The following is an 18,141-nucleotide window of genomic DNA, read 5'->3' as shown; positions in this document are numbered from 1 at the left end:
CAATATTGCAAGAATCGAGAAGATGAAAGGAATAATTGAAAGTGAAATTGATTCAAACCAGAAAGACCGTTAAATGGAAAGGACGTTCATTTTTAAAGATAAGTGAACACTATTTAGTATCCATTTAGAAACAAACATATATCAATTCAATTTAATAGAAATCTACGAATAACTGAAACAATCACACACATTTAAAACCCAATCCGTCTGTCCTGGCGCCCTTGAACGAGCAATCCTTTCTTGTTTTAATCAATCAGTCGCAGCACGCGATCACACACACACACACACACACACACACACACACACACACACACACACACACACACACACACACACACACACACACACACACACACACACAAAATAATGAATATTTAATAGGATATTTTACTTGGAATTACATGCTCCATGTGTAGTCTTTTTAAATATTCTATATTCGAGCAAATCATTAAATGTCTAGATATTGATATTCTTGCTTTCTTTTTTTTTTGGGAAAGCTGGTGGAGGGAGGGGAGAAGGATGGGCACCTCGGCCCTTGTAGGCGTTACAGCTCTGTTATCATGTGGAACAACTGGAAAATGATTTGTATGACAAAAGCAGCAAAAATAACTCCATGAGTTGTTGTATACAGTTAGATAATGAATGGCTGACTAATGAATAATTACTATCATGTACTAATATTTTACAGAGATAAAAAACTAGACAATTTCACTTTCACAATCATTTTGCAGTCCTGGAATTAAGGTTTAGGTATTTATTATTTATAATAACTATTACATTCAGAGATAAAAATTAAACAAATCTGCTAAATGATGACCAACGTGGCGCTGGACACAATCTTACTTAGCGACACTATCGACAGATAACATGCTTGCTATTTTTATAATTTCATTAAATAAGCACTCTGCATTTCTGGTTTCCGGACACCCTCCAGGATCCTCTAGATCCCAGCAGCTCCCTGGCCTAGCCATGGAGAAGCAAGGTAGACAAGCCGGCAGTGAAGTTGACGGGAAAAAAGACCATTACTTCTCAGTGTGAACATTTTTTAGTAAGCGTTTTTGCAAAAGAAAGGCGTTTTAAAACCCATTACCTCAGTTGATAGGCTATATATAGTAAAGGATTCACCATCATTTATGGGCTCAGTACGTAATGATATATAGATAATATTGTGTGTATTTGGTGACCCCATTAGCACACAAAACAAGGTAATCCAACAACTGGATAATATTGGGCTCCGCACTCCTGGACAGACAATTCAAATTTTTTGTTTTTCTTTTTAAACTTAGAAATCTGAGAAATCCTTAGAAAACTGGAACTCTAGAAATTTCTATCTTCACCTTGATCCATTCATATCGGAGCTAGGAGTAATTAATAAGCCCATCGCTTTTCAGTATAGATATTGTATTGCATTAAACAATCTCGTGGTTATGATCATTACTGATTGATTACCAATATCTTTTTCTTGCTATTAGTGTATATCACTATGTCTTTAGACAAATATAGAAAATTCATTATTGAAAAGTCACAAAATGACTCAAATGAAAGAAAACTGATCTTATATACAAAATACGAAAAAAAACATTGACAAATTCATATGAAAAATATCACCAACACTTGACATAAATTTTTCTCAGTTTTTTTTTCTTTCTCTCTTTCTTTTTTTTTTGAATTTCAGTTTTGAATCTTGACTTCCTGCTTCGTTAGGCCATTCTCGACCGCCTTTAAAACTGCGTCAGTTACTTCCTTAAAAAAAAGTTAAAACTAACATGCAACATTGAAAACCTGCTCTTTAATAAAGCGTACAGTTTGTAGATTTAGTCAAGTTAAAGTGATTCTACAAATAACCTACAAAAAGCGCCGGCCTACCATTTGAATAATTAGGTATGGAAGCCGAAATTCCACGCAAGCTTTCCATACTTTGAAAATGCTTCTTCCTAACTTGCTATATTTTTCTACTTAGTGCGAGAAAGTGAATATTCTGTTCTGTTTTTGCCTGGTTTTATTTTCCTCTAGGCGAGCGTGATATCGTTTTCCTGTATCTCTAATCTAAAGTTTTGTATTTTGAATATTATATTTAATGAATATATAATCATTGTAAGGTTCTATCCATGAATAGTATTTATGTCAATGATAATAATATTCGTTAGCCAGCACTTCTCTCTTTGATCCTTTCTATCGTTAGTTACCCTTTTTAAAGCACTTCTAATTTAAAGTAAAAATCTAGTTTATGCGGACCTACTTACTTGCTCTCAACGTCAGTAACACCGCGGCCAGGCACTTAAGCGCTCATGAGTCTACTGATTTGATGTGGATCTGCACTCGGTTAGTAAACTATGGTCATGATGTCTATCATACTATAGCGTCATACTAGTATATATATATATATGGACAATACTCGACACTCCCATATAGTTAGCTCAGTCAGGATACAAGTCTTGTCTGGTCCCTATTGCCCACACTGAAAGCATTGTTGTCAGAATAATACTGATACGCCTCTTAATATAGAGAAAAATCGCAGTTGTCAGTATAGGTATAACAATTAAGGCAAACAGTACCTTCATATGCACTGAAGTTGGCATGTTGTATGGAGACTAAAATTCTCGACAGAGTTTTTCCTCACTTCTCTACACTGTGCAGGTATAGTGCATGTGTCTTACTGAATTGGCACCCAACACTAATGTTTCTTTTAATATCGAAATAAAGGAAGACACAGTATGTGCTGCGCAAACGCAAAGAATGCCGATTTGTCAGCTATCCAGCCCAGATACCAAAGAACTCAAAAGGTCATCGAAAATAGGCTCGTCTAGTTCTCATTCCCAAACATTTATCTATCGCTGTCAGATGAACTCTATGTGTTTATCCATTGCCTTGTCTTGTTATTTAGTCAGACGCACTCTTTGTTTGTTGAAAGAATACTATTAACAGGCAAGCAGGCAGGTCATGATGAGGGGTATAGTCTATACGAACACAAGGGACTACCACAAAATACTGTCGCTATACAGAGTATCTTTGTTGACGTGAATTATTAGCTCATTTTAGATGTTAAATAGAGAATATCATCCCGTATTGTTTTCTGAAATAATTGACAACAACTCAAAGTATTGACGGGTAGGCATTGTGGTGTGTACATTGAGACCAAAGCAATTCACGTTTCATATGGAGTATTAACGACCTTTTCGATTTGTTCATCGGAATGATTTGCAACGGAAGAGACAAGGTTTTGTCGATAAGTCAAGAAACAACTCATAGATTGTTCTCATAACTTGAAGAGAAAATTAATTGCCATGATTGTCTTTGATTGGGGAAATGAAAAGTAGCCCCCTCCCCTCCCCTCCCTGATACTGAGAGAAAATGGTAACTAGTTTTACTACGCACCTTTTACCCGACGACAAGTCTAAAAAGAATGTTGATTCCTCTGTATGGATGGCATCATAACTACAGTAACCTTTGCTTCTAATCTCAAGTAAAGTTTTTACATATCACTGAGAATGACAAGCAGTGCACTACCATGTGTTTCTGAAGTAGCTAGATAATTGTTTTCCGGCTCAGTATTCAAAGATAAGACTTCAGAACAATCTTAACCATCTTATTCATCTCGCCAAAAGAAAAATTATTTACTTTATAGCAGATATAAATGGTTGAAAACTAAAATACACTTGCTATATAATTGTTTAAACCATTACGATAGCTTTAGCTTGATGGCGGCTTTAGTTTGTAAACCGGCGTTCTTGAGCTGACTTTGAGCGATAGCATTTACACAACTATTGAATTAACGCTGCTTACTAACCAAGGCATGCCTTAATAATTTTGTGGCGGAATCGACTCTCAGGTACCCTATACAGAGACTTTACTGGAGGAACTTTATATCCTAGTAGTACAGTTGGTCCCGGTCTTGGCAAGAGAGGACATCCTTTAATCTCTAATCTTCTTACCTTGTTCAAGATATGTTATCCACGGCTTATTCCAGAAACACTGAAGCTTATAAAACCACGCCCGATTCACAGACACATTCCGATAGAATTATATACCTAATTGCACCCCTTGTCCACACATGAAATTCTCGTTTGCGTCGAGGCAATAAAACACATGTTTAAATACATTTTGATAGCGTCATCAGGTGACATTGTTTTCTTTAGACAAACAATAAATAGTCAAGCAGTCCCAAAAGTAAACATACCAACTAATTATTCGTTACTTGTTACGTTATCAGTCTCAGGATCACACAGCAGGGTTCAACTGGGGTCAGTTTGTTTGTTCAATCGAGTGATCCACTGTTTTGAATCTTAACATTTTTGGTTGTGCAATTCGTCAAGACAGTTTTTTACTATCTAGGTCAGTATTATATTGCAACTAATATTTCTATTATTTACTATTATTATATTGGTGTAAGCATAAAGGTAACTAGGGGTAACTTTTTGACATTCTCGCTAACTTACAATTATATCAAGTAAACCCTCAGATGATCATGAGCTTCAGTAATATTTCAACTTTATTTCGATTATCAAACTCAATGTATTATTGGTTTAAAACAGAGAGAAGAAGAGGGACATACGCGTTTAAACTTAGGCTTGCAACTGGATGCATAATTGATTGAAAAACTATAAAAAGATTACTAGAAATCTTGCGATGGTGCAATACACAATCTCGATTGGTCATATATATAACTGCGAGCCCAGCTGCCTGAGTGATCATACAACGTTGTGTAGATCTAGACGCCACTGGAAATTTTGTATTTACTTCTTCGCTGTTCATCGCTGAGTAGACTTACATGTAATGTTCATAAGAGATGAGGCGGCAAGCCGTGTGGGATGGGCTCGGAAATAAGAACATGCGTAATAGGTAAAATACGAGCCTTGTATGAAAAGACTGACTTCTTCAGTCTTTCCATACAAGTCTCGTAACTTACCTATTACACATTCTCTTATGTGATGTTCATAGTTTAGCTTACTAGTCTTTAATAAGATTCTTATTAAAGAATACACCATATAGTGCGAAAGAACATTTCTTATACTTGCTGGCTCACAGCAATCGGTTAATGTAGCTTTCAGTAAGGCACTGAACAACTGATTGGATTTGGCACGACTCATTGATGCATTGATTACATCCTTCTTTAATAAGATTCTTATCAAAGAATACACCATATAGTGCGAAAGAACATTTCTGATACTTGCTAGCTCACAACAATCGGTTAATGTAGCTTTCAGTAAGGCACTGAACAACTGATTGGATTTGGCACGACTCCGTCGCTAATGTATTGATCACATCCTTCTTTAATAAGATTTTTATTAAAGAATACATCATATAGCGCGAAAGAATATTTCTGATACTTGCTGGCTCACGACAATCGGTTAATGTCGCTTTCAGTAAGGCACTGAACAACTGATTGGATTTGGCACGACTCGTTGATGTATTGATTAAATTTTTAACCAACCTTTTTATTTTCTCCAAACTTTTTCTGATTATGGCATTGCGGAAGACTGATCCTCGTTAATGTTAGCTTATTTATGCCGTGACCATGCAGTCAATTCTTTTGCCCACACAACCTTTTTGGAAAGTCGTTTCCACAACAAAAACGCGCAGCGTCACCGACTTGCTATGGTTTGTTATGATGGCATATGTTTATTTCAACATTTTTTTAAACTCTCCGTTCTCGAATCGCTGCATTTTAGAGAACATTTTCGAAGTGGTTTAATCCGTTTCAGTTTGAAACTCTAAGCAATTCAGCATGCCATATATTGCACACCATCCTTTACACTCTACAGCGTACTAAACAGGACACTGTACGGTACGTCAATTCCACAACCTATCGTACAGTGCAAAGTACAGTAATGATGAAAAGGTAAATTATACACCGTGAAAAGATGAAAAAACTTACTGACGTTTCGGACGCTAGCTCTTTTACTCCGACGAAGGACTAGCGTCCGAAACGTCAGTAAGTTTTTTCATCTTTTCACGGCTGTATAATTTACCTTTTCATCATTACTGTTTCATTAGAAACACCGACGCAGCTCACACTAGTTTTTAGCTAGTTATATCTTTTTGCAAAGTACAGTGATCAGTGTACAACACAATATATAGAGTATAAAGTTGTGCGTTCGTCCCCCTTTCGCACAAATAACTGTACTTTACTGTGTACATTCCACCACCCATCGTACACTTGCACAGTACAGTGCTCAGTGTACATCACATCATGTAGAGTATAAAGTCATGCGTTCCCCCTTTACCAAAATTAACTGTACTGTACTGTACTATACTTTATATTCCATCATTCATCGTACACTGCACATTACAGTGATCAGTGTATATCCCCACATATAGGACCTGGGTATTTAGGACATAAAGTCGATCGGGCCTTTCTTTCCCCTTTCCCACAATGAAACAAACCAGATCATTGTCAGCTCATTGTTATTTTATTGTTACAAGTGTTAATAATTTTCAAACCAATTTATAGACTTCGTATAAATGGATGAAATGGAGCTTATATCTGATTAAAAATATTACTTTTATCACAGCATGCATAAGATAGAAGACTAACCTTATCTTACTATAGATTGAACTAATTAGACAGTCTTGCGCGGTACGTGCCTGTCTATACTAACAATGTCTCCATACGTGGTTTATTATATCCGTTACGTTTATATATATTATATATTTGTTTTAACTTAAATAAATGTCTTTATTTAGACAGCAATTCCATCAAGATCAGATATCTTGGCGTCAGTGGATGCTGTAAATGCAAGTAGAGAAATGTGTCACTGAAAGTTTGTTCACCTAAAGGTAAGGGATTGTCTTTTTATAATCCAAATAGTCTTTATTAAGAGATACAGTACGTAAGGGAATAGTCATTCGGCTGATACTTAGAGTGTACATGAAAGCGTACAAAATGGCCTTCCAAGAACCATTTTTTTTAGAATTTAATAGAAAGCAAAGCATTGGGACTGGCGGGGAACAGAGTGAGAAAAAAGTGACTTCAAACTGGAAGATCATTTTTTTACCCTACGACTGTACTGTCATTCATGTAGTGTAAGTTAAGGGGGGTTGGAAGTATTAACGATCAACTGTTATGCCTCAGTTCAATATTTTCGTGATATTTTCATTAGTTCGAACCGATTGATGGTAGAGAACTCACAATTTCAATTTTCATATAGAAATTGATGTGTTTTATGTCAAAGATAATTGAGTAAAATCATTATAGCTCTAGTACTTTCATTCGAACTTATTGTCATCTCAGTTTTGCTTGAACGCGGAGACAATACACGCCGCGCTAAAGCGTTTGATACTTTCAACTATAAAATAATTCGCCAAAAATATTATTTTACTACAAAAATCTGTTTTGTTGAAATAAATGGTGTCAGCGTTCAATACTTTTACTCTGCGTCGGCCGGAATCATGTAAACAACCTCGAGTAAAAATTAAAATCTTGAGTGATACTATAATATCGAAAGGGTAAAACTAGTACATTAAAAAAGAAAAACTGATGACTTCATTCATGAGACGTAGATCTGATAATCATTTCGTAATGGGCATATTTGTCATCATCGTCATTATCTTTTTATTCAACATTAATTAACGTAACATAGATCTTAGTTAGATACTGTAGGCCTAGATGAAAATTACTTATGCAATTTCATTCATCCAATAAAGTGTATTTACTATAGTTTGAATGATGGCGATTCTGCAGACAGTATGGGAGCAACATATACATTGTAGGCCTAGATGAAAATTACTTATGTAAGTTTATTCACCAAATAAAGTGAATTTACTATAGTTTGAATGTTTGCGATTCTGCAGACTGATATGGGAGCAACATTACAACATCCATTATCCTTTTTATCTCCTGCTTATCTATCTAGTCTGCACCCTTTCCTTTTATGCTATCTTTTATTGAGCTACACATAAACACTGTTCATAGTCTCGTTATCGCTCACGTAAACTAGGTTAATCTTCATCAGTAATAACGACATTTTGTGCAGGCTGAATGCTGCATGAACATTTGCGTCTATTATATGGTATGTACACTTTGCGATTCTTTTTTTTCATCATAATCTGAGTGATCATGGTGCCTCCTTTTCCAATATATATCATAATTAGTTATCATTTTATTTTATTAGTATGATATAAGTATGATCTTTCGACGGCCCACAAAAAGTAGTCAACGAATGACATCGCGTAAAACATCACACATTTTGACATTTCCTCTTTAGCACTATTTTGCAGTTTTTTGCAAGTTACCCCTTTAGAATCAGTAAGATAGATGTCTTGATGGTACTGTCACTTTGTGCAACTTGTTATGGCACATTACGCCCCAAATACTCTGCTCCGGAGCCTGTGTTTGTCTTCTTAAAATCTAGAATTTAAGGGCGCTTGTTTTTCTCTTTTCCTTTTATCTTCGAATAAAACTCGTTGGCTTTTCCTCTGCATTTACTTATGGATCTAAGTATGATTCTCATACACCGTGGCCTTGGCTCGATCCATTCATAAGTGTGACCTTAGCATTTTGTTTCTTATATTCAACTGTTTCACTAGAATTGTCTGGCTCCTTGGTCAGTTTAGTTAGGTCTCCATTGTGTTCAACTGGTCTTTGATATTCACTGACATAATTTGATGATCGGTTATTACTTCCATCATAATTCTTTCCTCTGAAGCAGCTCTTAAACATCTGATGAAAAGCTCTCCGATATGGTCTATTTAGACAAGTATATATTATTGGATTCAAACAACTGTTTAAATATGCCATCCACTTTACAGCCCTTAAGGCTGGAATAAGCTCTGGTCTGTAGACATGAGGTCTGCAGCACAATAAAAGATAAACCGACAAAGTGATCAGGAAAAAGGGCAGCCAACAAACAAGGAAGGTTCCTATGACAATAGCTATTGTTTTTGCAGCCTTTATATCTCTGCTGTAGTTCCCCAGTCTAACTGCTTGCGAACGGGCAACGAAGTAGATCCTTGTGTACATAACGATCATGGAGAACAAAGGAAGAAAGCAACCGAAAGTTACGACGAGTGGAATGTATTTCTCACGCAGGAACTCTTGGTTCCCTATGACTCGACCACTGGTGATAATGATTGAGTAAATCCACGTTGCAATAATGACCACAATCACTCTGTTGTGAGTCAAGATACTTTGATAACGAAATGGTGAAGTGATAGCCAGCTGTCTATCAAAACTGACAGCAGCTAGGTTCGTAATTGATGCTGTTCCAACCAAGATATCCATGCTGCTCCAGAACCTGTAGACAGCAGGACTGATGATATGCAAGTAATCTCTTTCCATGTCTTCTGTTAGCTGTAGAACAAGCCAAAAGGGCATGGCAAACAAAGCGACACATATATCAGCCAAGCTTAGACTGATAATGAAATAGTTACACTTGGTCCTTAAATGATGAAACTGGTAGAAGCACACGACCACCATAATGTTGCCAACGAGGTTTAGTATTATTTGCAAGGCAACGAGTATTGCTGCTGAGATGTTGCTGCCGTTAAATATGAAGGCAAAAGGAGGTGACGTAACATTGCCACTCTGATTCATCTCTGCGATATTGAAATTGCTTACCAAGGTAACCTACAAAAAATTAAGAAAATAGGATCAATAAACTGTTCATGTATATGAAGACAAGCTGATTTAAAAAAATGAATAAAATGAATAAGAAATAAAAAGTAATAATAATAAACAACAACGCACTCCTTTAGTTTATATAGACTTGCAGAAGGAAGGCACATGTTATGAATACAATTTAAACGTTATAACCCGGCTATATCTCCTCTCAGAAATTTACTTTTAGTTTTTTTCATACTTTTAACTACACATCGGGTAAGATAAACACAATCCAAGCCGGTTCGTAGAAACACGAAATGATTAAATGAAAAAAACTTCAACCTTTTATCAAAGCACCCAACACTTTTCCCTGTGAAGCAAACCGACGAAAATGAAAATTGATCAGTTAGTCACGTTAGCTATTAGGGCAAGATAATTAATAAAACCCTTTCCCCCCGGTTAATTCAAAACGGAACTTTTCGAATACGGTCTCCAGAGTGGAACAATTTGAAAACGCCGGCTAGCCGTATTAGTGTGGACGGAGAACATTTCGTATCCGGAACTTTTCGAATACGATGACGTCATGATTGTCATGGAAACTTGGTCGAAAGGCTCAATTTCAGCTTCGATGCACATGCTCAGATAAGCAATGAAGCGTTTTTGCCGCCTCTGATCGGACTAGTGTGGACGCGAAACATTTTCTCCGTTTTTATGTGTGGACGGAAAAATTTTTTTTTCGGTTTCGGTGTGAAAGTTGCAGATTAAAATTTATCCGGCATAGTGGGGACGGGGCCTTAGTTGTACGAAAAGAATATATTAACAATACTGATTTTTTTTGAAGTTTTTTTGAGTTCGTACTATACTGGATACTTTCCCGGCACGGTTTAGGTGGTTGAGATCTCAGTAGTATAAGTTAAAAATAGCTCAATCTGGGTTTGGGTTTAATAGTGGTCAGGTAAAAACTGATGAATGTTTTATGACTTTTGCCTCAAGCATTAATCAAAGATCTCCGCGTGGCGTTATAGAAAACTAACAAACACGAAGCATCCTGTTTTATATTTTCGCGTGATTTACCAACAAAGTTAGATGTTTATCATCTTTAACAATGAATATTCAATTGCTATTTTGTTCAGAGGCAATTTAAAAGAGAAAATCGTAATTATGAATAACGATAGCAAGAAATAGAAGTAAAACTGTTTGCGTGAAACTGGGAAAAATTAAAGCAGAGTGAAAGACCGGTAGTGAAAGTGTAAAGAAAGTAGTAATAGCAAAAAACATAAAGCAGATTGAACACTGCCGTAAGACGAAATCAAGTTATAATCAGTAAATGTGAACAAAAAAAATTGACTTCCAACAGTGATTCAATTGATGTAACCGTTATGCAAATTTTATAATATTCCTTAGCGCAGTGACCCCTTTTTTTAAACTCTAATGATGAAATATTTTATACACTAAGAAACCATTGCTTGGAATAAATGAATACAAGGCTGAGAAAAAAAGGTCGATCGAAGAACATAAAACCCTTGTTTCTTCATAGATACATGAAGTCAATAACGAAGTAAGTCATGATTTGATGAGGGTTTGCTGTAATCGGTGCAAATTCTAAGCGTGATTAACAAGGACTTGTTATTGTCTCTCACGAATGGTGGAAGAGAATGAACATCTTGAGACTATCTTGACATTCATTGTTCTTTGTAACTGTTTTGGTCAAATATATCAAATTCATCCTCAGAGACCCGCAGCTGTTCCACAGATTTTGATTTTTTATCAAAACTAGATAATCACTTAGCTAAAACATGTTATCATGAATTCCAGTTTTTCTTTTAAAAAAACACCATGTAATCCTCTCTGGATCATTGAGGATAAGGGATTTTCTTGTCTAAATCAATCTACTATAGTTGCACATCCCAATAAAGAATTATTTTAATATTTATATCATAATAGAACTCTTTAAATTCATTGCTTTACACTGAATTAATGACTTACCTGTTCAGTGTTTATTACGAGATCTGTAAAACCCGGGCACTTTCAGTGTGGCCCAGATCATCAGCAAATGATAGGGATGACGCTTCCCCTCTCTTTTATGCCACTCTTTAACGGCCTTTAATATTACTGTTTCCCTGCAGGGCAAATGGTTATCTCATCGACCAAATCGCTTTCTGTTTCGGTATCCTTTCTGTCGATTTCAAACAATTTTCGTTTAGTCGTAGAATGAGAAACTCTAGATACATAAAATACGGGCTTAACAGATTGCCCTTGCTGCGAACGCGTTCAGCAATCCGCTTTCAAACCAAAACCCTCCGGTGCGGTAAGTGGAGTTGCACTTAGGTCGGGTTATTTAGTTTTTGAATATTGATTTCAAGAATTATCAATGTCAGACAGCTTTAGAACATCAGTTTTTACCTTGTTCTTAGTATTTACTACCTCGTTTCCATATTCATATGGAACATTCTAGGTATTTATTTCTTATCAAAAATGACAGGCATGCAAGTAGCGCAATATAGAAAACAAGCAAGTGCAGTGTCTCCTTTATATCGTATAATATCTATGGTAGCTGACAACATTGTAATTCACTTGAACTTACAAGCACTTAGGAAAACAGACTAGAGCTATAGATATCACCTTATGCTGGCTTACAGATTGTGGTTGATATAAACTGTTCATTACAAGAAACATTCTATTATGAGTTTCATTTGTGACTTTTGTTTCAGATGTCTCAGGACGCACATATACTCGTGTTTTGACAGTGTCTCTAGTTATTCCAGGATTCAATAGATTAATAATTGTAATTGCCCTCGAGGATAAAAAAAATATTGGAAAATGCCAAAAAGAAAAAAGCTGTTATATAATTACTTATTAATGATCCCAGAAATAATTCACTTTATGGATATTTTAGCCGATTCTTAGATTATTTCTTTAATACCAATACATCCAAAAAAGGGTTGAACAACCACTTGACGATCTTTCATTTGCGGTCAGTTTGGTTTTAAAAAAGTAAAATTCCTTTAAAGTGGATTTTACATAATTAAGAAACATGATACAGACCAGGACCGCAGACATTGATTTAAGATGGTGAGGTTTTCACGGTCATTGATTGGTTTAAGTTACAGTATTCTCCTCAGTAAAGGTTGGACCATTAGATAAATGAGGGGGGGGGGGGGGGGGGGTTGCGGATTACGGAAATTTATGTTGCACGATATTTGCATATTTTTTGAAACAGACCCTGTACGCATTTTTTTTTTTTTTTTTTTTTTTGCTTTTGCTCGATATATCTTTACTGAAAGGAGAGGTTGCACCATAAGTTTTTCCGAGGTGAAGTAATTGCTCAATATTTTTTTGGGAATTAACGCAGCCCCAACATCAATTATCTTATGTTCCGTCCCTACTGAAATTGCTGAGGTAAAACAGGCACTGTCGGAGATCTGAAATCTGAGACCGAAAGGAATTGTGGGTTGTAAGTAAGTAAATTGTTTGTGGTTTTAATAAGTAGTTCGCAAAAAGTTAATATCTTGATATACTAACTTTGAGCGATGACCTGCGCTGGCAAACTGTCTGGGTAAGTGTATATTGAATTTTGAACGAGAAAACACTCAGTCCCCCACAATTCCAATCGGTCTCAGACTTCTGATTTCAGATATCCAACCGACAACGTTTTCTGAAATAGGTGTATAAAAGTTGGACTGAAGGAAAGACGGACGGACCAACCAATCAATTAACAGTTTTCTAAGATAGAATTTGACTAGCTATGATTTCATAGGGGATACATTACACCATTATTAAATTGTTATATGCATGTTTTTTTCCCATGTCAAACATGTCTTTACCCTTTATAGAGGATCTAAAAAAGAAGGCTCTGCTAAAAGGGTAACATATTTCCTGTTTTGATTAATAATGGAGTTTGCACTTGACATCATGATCTAGCTCTTCTCTATGGTTTTTCCTGTTCAAAATACATCCATGTGACCGACACGATCTTACGATACTTACATAATCCTATGATCTTTTACTAAAATCAGATAAGACGGGATAACGTTATTATCCACTTTGAACGTCATATTAGATAACGTGTCGACTTTAATTCTGCTTACGTATGCAAAAGTAAAAAGCTATCGAGATTTGATTTCATTAAGCTGTTAATATGAGATATTTTTTAGGGTTAAAATCGTTCCTTTACGGATGTAAAAAATATCAAATTTAACGCTAAAGGTATTCTACAAATAAACTGTTGGATGTTGGAAACTAATTGGTTATGTGACGTCAGTCCGCTAGAATGTGAAGGTCACCGCGTGGTCTGATTGTACAGAGTTTGTTTTAAATACCGTTAGCTTGTGAACGATTAATAAATTAATTGTCACTTGGGTCTATAGTGTTGTGATTTCTGTGCAGAACGATAGCCATATCGAGGTCGAGCAATAAAACTGTGTCGAGTTCGGCATTCCAGTGCATTGTGGGACTGTTTTAGGGATACAAAACAGACACCACCTTGGAAACTGTCTCTTAAAACAGTCGAGCAACAAGAAACAGAACCAGAACTATAGTAGAAAATAATATACATCTATTGAAAAGCTTTGTTGTAGAGCTAATGTCATTTTTGATAGCCTCGTTACTCTTGACATTGATTGAGTTCGACATATTTACGAAAAATTCTTAAGAAATGCTCTGTGGCATGTCTTTTATTGCTATTCAACCCCTCGAGGCGAATTTTATTAGTTTATTTGGAATTGAATACTTTATCGATATGAGGCATTAATTAAGAAATTCGTGCTTGATACTTTGATGCTTGATGAAACAACCAAAAGACTAATGTTCAAGCTCAGTAAAACTTATCAATGCATAAACCTAGGTACTATAAGACATCCATTCAGTTTCTACTGAAACAACGTATTCCAAAGCTGACCCCTGGTCAACTGCTTAGATCCTTCGGCTGAACTAGCTGGGCCTTCAGGCTTGCGATTCTACGATAAAATACTTGCTCAAAACCATTTACGTGTTTTTTTTTATATTGTCTTTGCCGACATGGTTGGACCTTCACGAGAGGTATATTGATTAATTTTGAGCAAAGAAAAGAATCCATCTTAATTTTAGAATACTGAATAGAATTTTATATCCTATTTCAAGTCAAGGAAGCATCCAAAACAAAGTCAATCAGTAGTACACTGTGGTTTGATTTAGTGACGTGAGATAATATCATATAGGTCTAAAGTTATTATTTATTAATATTTATAATCACAAAGCCAAGGTGTCAGTTTTTATAGATTTTTTTTTTTTGAGATAATGTTTGATCAGCATGATTAGCTATCTGAGTCTTACGGATCAAAAGTAACTTGTACTGGGCACATTCATTCGCAGATTTACAACAAATTGGGTTGTGTAATTTTCAAAGAACCACTATGCAAATAAACCGACTGTTAGTTCATCTTTGCCGTATAAAGTGCAGCTTATAAGGGCTCAAAAATTGAGAGAAAAATGAAAAATTTCGAATCTTTGTGTGCTCAACATAGACTAGACCTGTATCTACACTTAGTTTTAGACACCTGAACGAATAAAGTTTTAAATCAATTTTGGACCACAGGTACTGTAGATGCGTTGAAGTCTAATATAAGCAATATAAGTTAAATATAGTTCGTTTTCGAAAATTAAGGTGGGCTTACTTACACTTTGAAATTGAGGATTAACTCCGGCGTTATTTAAAGATAAGCATGAAAGATTTAATCCACGAAAAAGTAGAAGCTTACCTCTGCAGTGTGCTTGCAATAGCCTGTACCGACTTTTATATAATTTAACGATTTTTACCTAAATTTAATGGAGCGGCTCAAAATCAAAGCGAAGGCCTGACTTCCTGCTGTGACCTCGAATGATGTATTTTTCATCACCCTGTTCTAATTAGCTCAAACTATAGTTATAAGTTTATGTTGTACGACAGGGTTAATAAAGCTGAAGACCTCCACGGATACAAGTAGAAACAAGGAATGAGATCGATAGAAGACACTGGAAGGTTTTTGAATTAAATCAGTCGAAATCCAACACTGGCCATGGGTTCATGAGCGAAAGTAATTAATCGGCCCTCGGAACTACCACTTGAAGTTCAATAAATCGCACTTGTTTTTGAATGATAACTATGTCATGTGCTTGAGTAATCTATTAAAGAATTTTACTCTTAGTATACGGTTGAATTCAGATCGGCGTGGCAAAATCTTTCTAGTTAGTAAGAGCTAAATTTGAGCATTACTATTTACTTTTCTTCCAGACTAAGTGCTTTATTCTGGGATTAAAACTTATGACATTACTATAACTGATGTTTCAAGAACTAAGACAAACTCGTCTTCATTAAAGTTCATAATGTATTTTGAGTGCGGATGTAAAAGCCTACTGAAACCATATCCTGTAAAAGCTTTTATGGGGAAAAAGACCTTATTAATTTGATATAAAATATAAAATATAAACTAAACTAGGTTAGACGTCGAGATGCCTGAGTGCAGGTTTCGCATTTTGTCGCCAACGCCCATTTCTATGTCTCGACGTAATATTTCAAACACGCGAGAGAGTTCTTCCTTAGATTTCCAAAACCGAAAAGTGAGTTGAAAAAACGAGGCGCAGCCGAATTTTTTTAACTGACTTTGAGGTGTTTGGAAATCGAAGGAAGAACTCTCTCAAGTGTTTCAAATTACTTCTCAAACGCATGAATATTTCTTGGAGAAAATCAAAGAAAACATTTACGAAATTTAATGCAAATTAAGAACACATTTCCAAACCACCGTCACAGTAGTGATTTTCTCCTCATTAAATATTCATGAGTTTTAGAACTATATTCAAAAGACCGAATTTCGATCCATGTTACTGATAAAATGATTGATGAGACCATGCCATGACCACGACGCATTGCGATATGCCAAATTAGAACCATGCATGATATGTTTCACGTTAAGATGCATGAATACTATTATCATAATCACATTAGTAATGATACATTTCGTTTTCAGAGTTTGTTAGTCACAGATATTGGCAATGTAACGAACACTCTCATTGGCTGATAGATGATCATGTGACACTGAGTAAACTAAATATATTTCGAGCGGGAAATAATCAATTTAATTTCCTGAAAAGGTAAATGCAGGTGACAAAACGATTAAAATAAACCAGTGCACGTAATCGGCAGAAAAATACGAAAAGCCTGTGGCGTGTTGTTTTGTAAGAATATGAACAACGAAGCGCGAACAGGCATTTTGCAATTTACGCAAGAAAGAATTAGTTTTTTTTATAGTCTTAGTTATAAATAAATGAAAATAAATACACATTCTCATTGAGAAAAAGGATTCAGATAATGAAATACCAAAAAGCCACTGAAAATATTACTGCCACTCCCCTAGCATTTCAGTGAAATAGAAGACGGTAGGTAGTTATCGGCTTATTTTATTGGAAAAAATTATTAGCCACCTTTATGGCTTGCTGAAAGTAAAGTCCTTATCTTATGAATTGACTTTAGCTTCATTATTTCACGGTTGCTCGGGAAACATCGAAACTTTCGGTAAAAAAAAAACAACTATTTTTCTGGTGGCCCGAGGTACAAATGAAGACTGATGACCACAATACATTTCTTTTATCGGTTAATGATTAATGGTTTGTACAATAATACTTCATTCTTTTGAGGACCCGAAGTGAATATCGGGAAATATTATTCAAGCTTGCGAGTCTTCCTCATTTAGCTTCGGTCCTAGATCCCTCACGGGCCGAGAGGATCTGGGACCAAAACTAATGACGGCTTTGGATTAAAAAAAAAAAAACAGATTTAAAAAAAGAGGATTTAAAAATGATTTTAATAAAGCATTTTAAAAAAATCACTCAGAATCACTCAGTGGTGGCTCGACCAATCACAGCGCGCGACACTATATTGACTGAGCTTTAAGTGTACTACATTTCTTAATTAACGTCCAACGTTAACCTAATATTTTCGTGATAAGATTACCGCGATTCTCAATATTCTGCGAACTCAGACTTTTCAACGGCTTGTAGAACTTGGTTTATTGACGCCAGTTTATAATATAAAAGTTACCAACTGATATTATTTTGGTTCAACGGCAGCAAAAAACAAAATTTCAGCGTGCAGGTCACTAGTAGAGGCTGCCGAGTTCGTCGAGTTCGCATCAGATATTGAAAAGTTAACTGCCAGATAAAAACGTTTTTGTAAAACTGGGTATAAGGAAAGGATAGTACAAAACAACGAAAATGATAGGTATTATTGAAAAAACCATAATCATTTACAAAAAAAGAGGAAAGGTATAGACAAGTAGAAAGTAAAGTAGAAAGAAATATCCTACCTTTCCTTTCTTGTTCCTCCTTCCTCTTGCCTTAGTTGCCTCAATGATCGATGAGGACAAGAACCCGTAATTTAAAGTCAAAAAATCGCCTTCAGCGAATCTAATGAGCAATTATTCGACTAATGCACGTAAAAAATCATGTTTTATTCATCTCTATTTTAACTTCTGAGGGTTATTTTTCAGTACAGTTTTATTGAACTCTTTTTTCTTAAACCAAAGCAGTTTTCTTAACTTTGAAAATACTTCTAAAACAAAATATTTTTTATTCTTTTTCTTTCGTTTTTCTTT

At 35.5% G+C, this 18,141-nt stretch overlaps 3 protein-coding genes across 18 annotated transcripts in view; 1 reads left to right on the top strand and 2 right to left on the bottom strand.

Moving 5' to 3' along the window:
• Nucleotides 1-4,048, bottom strand: part of LOC116307365 (histamine H2 receptor) — a 61,919-nt gene extending 57,871 nt beyond the window's left edge. For 3 of the 5 annotated variants that reach the window (XR_004198391.2, XM_031717567.2, XM_031717561.2), the window contains exon 1: nt 2,556-2,738. The gene's annotated coding sequence lies outside the window, so the exon portion shown is untranslated. Of the gene's footprint in view, nt 1-2,243; nt 2,418-2,555; nt 2,739-3,932 lie in introns of those variants that run through there. The other 2 variants (XM_031717563.2, XM_031717565.2) reach the window with 2 other exon arrangements.
• LOC116307366 (histamine H2 receptor) overlaps nt 1-18,141 on the top strand; it is a 159,794-nt gene that overhangs the window by 19,369 nt on the left and 122,284 nt on the right. For 8 of the 9 annotated variants that reach the window (XR_004198392.2, XR_016118830.1, XR_016118829.1 and 5 more), the window contains exons 1-2: nt 4,264-4,332; nt 6,685-6,777. The gene's annotated coding sequence lies outside the window, so the exon portion shown is untranslated. Of the gene's footprint in view, nt 1-4,263; nt 4,333-6,684; nt 6,778-18,141 lie in introns of those variants that run through there. The other variant, XM_089024781.1, reaches the window with a different exon arrangement.
• LOC116307367 (alpha-1B adrenergic receptor) overlaps nt 7,529-18,141 on the bottom strand; it is a 33,117-nt gene continuing 22,504 nt past the window's right edge. For 3 of the 4 annotated variants that reach the window (XM_031717588.2, XM_031717592.2, XM_031717591.2), the window contains 2 exons: nt 11,525-11,714; nt 7,529-9,565 (listed from right to left, as the gene is read on the bottom strand). In XM_031717588.2, the coding sequence (XP_031573448.1) occupies nt 8,447-9,532 (1,086 nt within the window). In that variant the 5' untranslated portion in view covers nt 9,533-9,565; nt 11,525-11,714 and the 3' untranslated portion in view covers nt 7,529-8,446. Of the gene's footprint in view, nt 9,566-11,524; nt 11,715-15,273; nt 15,581-18,141 lie in introns of those variants that run through there. The other variant, XM_031717593.2, reaches the window with a different exon arrangement.

This window comes from Actinia tenebrosa, unplaced genomic scaffold (assembly GCF_029948245.1).
Source record: "Actinia tenebrosa isolate PJP-AT-01 unplaced genomic scaffold, QUT_ActTen_1.0 PGA_scaffold0__85_contigs__length_37466705, whole genome shotgun sequence".
Classification (NCBI taxonomy): Eukaryota; Metazoa; Cnidaria; class Anthozoa; order Actiniaria; family Actiniidae; genus Actinia; species Actinia tenebrosa.
The sequence above is the reverse complement of the archived record's forward strand: the minus strand, read 5'-3'. Positions and strand labels throughout refer to the sequence as shown.